The sequence below is a fragment of the Homarus americanus genome, unplaced genomic scaffold (assembly GCF_018991925.1).
Source record: "Homarus americanus isolate GMGI-L3 unplaced genomic scaffold, GMGI_Hamer_2.0 scaffold25827, whole genome shotgun sequence".
Classification (NCBI taxonomy): Eukaryota; Metazoa; Arthropoda; class Malacostraca; order Decapoda; family Nephropidae; genus Homarus; species Homarus americanus.
In genome coordinates, this window is record NW_024738300.1 from 1,632,033 (window position 1) to 1,639,526 (window position 7,494).

General features: G+C 45.1%; 1 protein-coding gene across 1 annotated transcript in view; it reads left to right on the forward strand.

Moving 5' to 3' along the window:
- The window catches only part of LOC121873911, a 31,689-nt gene extending 30,161 nt beyond the window's left edge, over positions 1 to 1,528 (forward strand). The window contains exon 8 of the mRNA XM_042377789.1: positions 1,473 to 1,528. Coding sequence (XP_042233723.1) covers positions 1,473 to 1,528 — 56 coding nt within the window. The remainder of the gene's footprint in view (positions 1 to 1,472) is intronic.
- The last annotated feature ends 5,966 nt before the right edge of the window (positions 1,529 to 7,494 follow it).

Sequence of the window (7,494 nt, forward strand, 5' to 3'; positions counted from 1 at the left end):
TCACCATCTAGGAGTGAATGAAAGGGACGGCGTTTATGTATGATAAACGTTAGGTCGTCCTTACGATATGAGTTAGATGATCAGATCACCCTAACATGTGTTACTTCTGATCTATCCTGCCAGTCGAGTCCGTTGGCAATCTGCAACAACACTGAATTGGGAATTTATTTGCAGCACTTGACACTTGTTACATACCAGAAAATCACAATAACATCCTTTATTAATTCGTGATAATGGAAATGCGCTGAATCCCGTAGACTTGTGTGTGTTTTACAGCAGAAGCTCATTCATGTCCGGTGATCAACATGTTCAAAAAATCCTGAGTACACAAACCCCGCCAATGGTCACACAACGCCATCCACAATAATTACAATCAGAATGCAGAGACCATCTCTCAGACCCCATGTGTCACCACTACCTAGGTAAGCGGTAATCAGCTGTTCACCATACGAAAGAATTTTTGACAGACGTTGATTGATGAGAGTCACAACAACTGCATTCACGTCCTGTCACACCCTGCAGAACTAATCACTTACAGAAACCAATGTTCCTTAGCCCACAGGATCATTACAACAGAATCTTCATTCTGCAATGAGCACTTCAAAATTGCAGGTACTATCTCCAACCTGCTGAATCACGCGGAAGGTGGTTGAGTTCGAGAGACATTCTGACGCATGATCCGCCTTCCTCTTAATAGGATTGGTAGACAACACTTTCGTCTCAGCGTGAGCATAGTCAGAATGACTCATCAGTAGGAAACACCTTAAACGTAATACTATTATTACGTGGATGAACATCTATCATGTTCTTTTCGAACAGTAGACCAATTAACCACACCGCTGGCAACATCGAACTGCTGAACTCATAAAAGTCCACGTAGAAGGGAGAACCACGCCTGAGAATCTGAGGGTAACGCTACCATTCCTTTAATGCTCAATATACCTGAAACCTCTCGAGCTCAGCTACTAGGCCTCCACGAATTCTACAGAGGAACTACAATTGAAACTCGTGATATGATGTCAAGGCAACACATTAGCTCAAGCAACGTGCCCATAATCAAGAGCCAATCCAGTATTATCCATCACCGCACTGACAACACCACTTTCTAAGCGCTACTAACCACAGAAGTGGAGGAGGCACCACCATCTATCCCCTCCGCGCTGTAGACGCTGTCTCCTGATGACTTGTCCTGGGGACTTTTCATTATGCCTATACTACAATCGCTTCCACTAGGTCCACTCTAGCCTCTTATTAGCATAAATGCACCATGTGAAACTATAGATGTCGATTTGCGAAGAGCGCACCATCTTTCTCTCTCACACTCTCTCTATCTCTCTCTGCTGACCTTGAGAATGGCTTTTCTCTGCTGCTTAATTAGCACTATTACCTCGAGCTGAAAACACCCTCCAATACGGGCCAACGCTTATTACAATGAAAGACCATAACATAGCTTTTCTGTTTAAATGTTGAAGGATATAACGCCAAGGCCCACATGAGTCTGGAGAGTGAGGCATCTGTGGCATCCTGATACGGCTGGGGCTCAAAGACGTCACTGAGGGCTGCGCCAGTAAAGCCCCAGAGTCTGTGACAGAGCTTATTTACATTCCACCACATCCAAGGGTGTCTATAATTGCAATCAAAATACTATAATAACACGACTCGAAAGAAGAAATTTATTAGTTCTCAACAATGTTTCCACTTCTCGTAACATATCACCCCGTGAGTTGTACCCAGCCTGATGACCGAATGTCGCCAGCAGTCCCCAACCCGGGTTCCATGTCAACAGGCCAACTGGCCTTCAAGCTTCAGTTACTTCCGAATACAGCGATCCAACCATCTGAAGATCCATTGCATTGGTCTAGCCAGACCCACCCCCAAAATCCCAATTACGCTTCCTGAACTTTCAAAGTCATGGCTTTGTAAACCAAAATGCATTAAAATCCATCGCCGCATAGTAACCCCATATATGAACTTACATATGCTTTCCACAGCAGCGACTATTGCTCATACTATCTCACATGCACTAATAAAAAAAAGCAACCTATAATCAGTCTTGTCCCGTGAAATTTCGAACATAATCGGCACAAAAATGACATTAATAACATTATCGCTTTAAATAGTAGAAGTACTCAGAGGTTATAACGCCATTGTAAGTAGTATCCATAAAGTTATATTCTTACCAACAGCAAGGTTGGTTAATACTGTTGTTAACATTTAGCAACAGACACACTATCACCCGAACAGGGTAACTGCTTAATACTTAGGCGAGGTAATTATATGATTAACAGACCGTAGGCAACGATATTTATCGTCAAATGATTCTTCAATAACTTTCTCACTTCCACCGAACTCACTAACTGTGTTCCATACTCAAAATCTATAATCAGTCTGGGCTTGATCATCGACGAAAGTTATCAGCAAACAGTTACGCTAAGGCCTGATTTCATCCACATAGATAAAACAGAAATTATCTAATACCCCCGGTCAATGAACACTTAACAGTAAGTAGATCACTACCCTCATTAACAAGACAAATGAATATGAATTGTAGTTAATTATTAAACTATCCACTAAGAAGATGACATTTACAACTATTGTAAATTATAGGATTTCAACACATTAATCTTACATTCGACACTTTATCATTGAAATAATCCTATCCGACAACCCATCGTGAAGATATCTCTGAACGTGTTCATGCGTGTAGAATTATGTAATTTAACAATACTAATACAGAGAGTATGCTCAGTATAGAAAATGTGATCCTTCAAGTTCTGAGGAGGGAGGGTGAGGTGGGCGGCCCTTTTCCTAGGATGAGAGCGCTGTTGCTGGTTTTTGGCAACGAAGACGCTTCTTGTTTTGAGAGAGACGGAGTCCACTCGAATTAGGAATTCCACCCTGCGTCAGAAACTGCTGATGATTGGTTATCACACTGGTTAGTGCTGGGTCGCTAGCGAAAACCACGCTACACCTTCACATTCCACGATATATGGAGATCTGTATGATGACACCGAATTAAACAATACTGCCCAGCTGTTAGAAATACCAAATGAAAACCAGGCCACGAAACTTTTTTCAACACTGCAATACCCTAATGTCTAGGAAATGCTGAGAGTCTATCTCAACCGGCTCAATCTGGATATCACCAACAGGTTGTAATATATGTATATTAAGCAATTCTGTGATTTAGAATGACAGAGATAAGAGCTCCTAAACATATCGCCTCAACAATGGATATAGTTTAAACACTAGGATTATGTAACGCCACTCATGTGTGTCTTCTTTTTTTCACAAAACACAGACTGACGATACGACTACCAGTCGAAGAATCCTTATACACCGCTACACCAATGAATCGGCTGCTTGTCCAATTAACCAACTGTTCACACATATTTATATTTGGGTTTCAAGCAACTAAACCCAAAACGGTGTTCCTATGTTTTATTATAAAATACATATATAATTCCTGAGAGAATATCAACCAAACCTCACTGTCCAGGAGCAATGAGAAAGGGACTTATGTTTATGTACATAAAACGTTAGGTCAACAAATTTACATATGAGTTGAGGAGCAACAACATCTTTGAGCAGTACATGAAATGCTGAGCTATGGTCCTGCCCTCTGCAAGCCGCTCATGTCCATATCATGCCTCACCATAGACATGGAAAGTTACAGGTGAATCAACATAATATCAGATGTATTAACCCATTTATATAATACGTCTGTTGATATATCAGGGGCCCATTACACCCACCTTACCACCCTACCACCCACCTTACCATCTTCTACCACCCAATTCTTTTTACCACTCTACCACCCAATCTTTACCCTCCTGGTCAATCTCTACCACCCAATTCCACACCCACCTTACCACCCACCTCACTAATTTCTACCAATTCACCTCACCACCCTACCAATTCACCTCACCACCCTACCACCCACCTCACCACCCTACCACCCACCTCCATCATAATTCTACCACCCACCTTACTACCCTACCACCCACCTTACCACTCTCTACTACCCACTCCTTACTCACCACCTAACCACCTGACTCACCACCCTACCACCCACCCCACCAATCTCTACCATCCACCTCACCCAATTCTACTCACCCACTCCAGTATTTCACCCTACCACCCACCTTACCACCTCTACCCACTCAATTCCACTAATCTACCACCCACCCTCACCACTCTACCACAATCTAATCTTTACCACTCTACCACCACCCACTAATCTCTACCAACGACCCTCACCACTCTACCAATTCAATCTTACCAATTTACCATCCACCCCACTCAATCTTCTACCAATTCAACTTTACTCAACGACCTTACTGTCTTAATTAATCAATCTTACTACCCTACCTCCCCAGACCTTACCACTCTACCAATCTAATTCTACCAATCTAATCTTAATGACCCAGTAATCTTGCCCAATCTCACCAATCCAGACCCACCACTCTACCACCCAATCTTTACTAATTCCTACCAATCTAATTCCACTAATTTCACCAATTCAATCTTATCAATCTCACCACCCAACTAACACTCTGGCTCAACTAATCTACCAACTTCACCAACTAATCTTTACCAATCTGCACCCCACACTCATACCAATCTAATCTTCACCACTCCACCAACTAATCTTCATCACCCCACCAATCTAATCTTGTCATCCTGCACCACCCACCCACTAATTTCACCAATCTAATTCCCCACCCACTCTATCACCCAATCTACCACTCTACCAATCTCTACCACACTCCTAACACACTCCACCCCACCAATTTAACAATCTAATCTTTACCAATCTCTACCAATCTAATCTTTACCACTCTACCAATTCACCTTTACCACCCCTACCACCCAATCTTAATTAATCTCTACCACACCCACTCCCCACCACCCCTACTCAACGCACCCACTAATTTCCCACCACCCACCTCAATTAATCTCACCAACGACCTTTCCAACCCCACCACCCACCACCAACTTCACCACCCAATCTTACTACCCTACTCAATCTAATCTTACCCACTCTACCACCCACCCCACCAATCTCTACCACCCAGACTCCCCACCAATCTCTAATGCCCCACCCACACCCTACTCACCCACCTTACCACACCCTACCACCCACCCACACCCTCACCACCCACCCACCACCCCACCACCCACCCCACCTAACTCCTAACACCACCCACCCCCACCACCCCACACCCAATCTTTACTACTCCTACCAACTATAATCTTTTACCAATTTCTACCACCACCTTAGCAATCTCACCACCCACCTCACCACTCCACACCCACCTTACCACTCTACCACTCCACCTCACCACCCTACCACCCACCATACCTGACCCTAACACCAATCTACCACACTCTACCACCCACCTGACATCTCTACCACCCACCTCTAATAACGAATTTTGCCACCTTACCACCCACCACTGTTTCTACCACCCACCTCACTGGCTCACACTCACCTGATTCCACACCACCTTACCACTCTACCACACCCACCTACCACTCTACCACCACCTTACACACTCTACTAATTCATCTTCACCACCCTACCACCCACTCCATTACTTCTTCTGAATGACCTTACTACTCCTACTACACTCCACCTTACCACTCTACCACCCACCTTACCACCCACCTTACCACCCACCTCACCACCCTACCACCCACCTTACCACCCTATCACCCATCTTACCACCCACCTCACCACCCACCTCACCAACCTGCCGCCCCCAGGTGTCGTGAGAACCAACCTAAAGAGTCTCTACCCTTGTCGAAATACATAAGCAATCAATTACCAGCCCCTCACCTGCCTCACCTTACTAATTAAGTGCTACTGTAGGTGCAGGTAAGGAAGAGCCGCTGGGACGGTAACACCTGCCTGACGGGGAGGAAGCATGGGGAAGTCCTGTAGGTTAATCTTTTAATATCTGAATTTGGCATTAGCTGATTACTTACATGACTAGTGGAGTGTATGTATGTATGTATGTATGTAGTGTTACGAGTTGGGGATTTAGAATATAGTTATACGTCTACCCAGATCCCAACAGGTAACAAAAAAAAAAAAAAAAAACAGACAATCGGACTATAAAAGGGTAGACAAAGGATGCGAGTTTTCGTTGTATATAATAGAGTACCATAAATCCCTTAACAAAATATTCAGCTTATAAATTACCCTTAACCAAACTTAACCTAAACATTAACAGTATATACATATTAATAAACATAAAACAATCTTGAAGCAAGTGGACGTGGGGGAGTTAATACAAAATACAAGTACTTAAGTGAGGAGCTGAGATGGCTGACGAGTAAGGCTGAGTATTGTAGAAGACGGTAGGTAGTCACTGCACGTAGGTTTAGAGGATAGATGATCCTGTGGTCACTTCCCAGAGCCAAGTCCTCTCTCCTCGAATTGGAGCTGACAAAGAAGACTTTGAGGAGGTGACGCAACAACCAGGATAGGGAGAAGGGAAACCTCGGAGTGGTAACTAAGACGAGTCATACTCGTGTCTCGTCCCTAGATGGCGTTGCTCGTGGTGCTGGGTAGGTAGATCAGGACAATAGATGGCGTGGTTCGTAGTGCTGGGTGGAGGGGTTCGTAACACACCCCCCCTCCAAAGACCTCCGTAGCGCGGGCGCGAAGGAGGTGATCACCTGGTGCGTCTGGAGAGTAGCTGCTGCATTTCCACTGGAGCTCGGGATAAGGAGTCTGCAATCAGGTTATCGACCCCCTTTATGTGTCGGACTTGTAGATTATAGGGCTGGGTGAGGAGAGCCCAGCGGAGGATTCGCTGGTTGGAGGTCTTGTTGGTTTGGATGAACGTGAGTGGGTTATGGTCGGTGAAGACTAGGGTTGTTTGTGGGCAAGACTGGAGGTAACAATCAAACTTCTTTATTGCCAAAACCAGAGCCAAGGCCTCTATGGTTTAGTTGGTCTGATGTTTTTCAACTTGCGGAGTAATATGCCACAGGGTGAAGAACATCAGTGGTTGGCCGGCCAGGAGCACAGCTCTAATCTGGACACCACTGCTAGCGCGGATTTGCAGATGAAGGGCGAGGTAGTCAGGGGGTGGACTACAGGCTTGGAGGCAAGGGAAGGCTTGAGTGGAAAGACTGTCGCACCTCTGGTTCCAGATGTAAGGGACCGCAGAACTGGTAAGGTCTGTGAGGGGTCCGGCCACGCTGGAGAAGTTACTGCAGAACCGACGGTAGTAGCCGCACATCCCCAGGAAGCGCATGAGTTTCTTCCTCGTCCTTGGAGTGGGGAAGGACAAGATGGCTCTAACGTTTGCGTCCTTGGGTCTCACCATACCATGCCCAACGATATGTCCCAGGTAAGTCACTGAGGCCCGGCCAAAAGCAGATTTAGCCAGGTTTATGGTGAATCCAGTCTCTTGCAGTTGTGCAAACAGTATCTCCAAACGCACCAGATGTTCGTCCCAGCTGTCCGACACCACCACC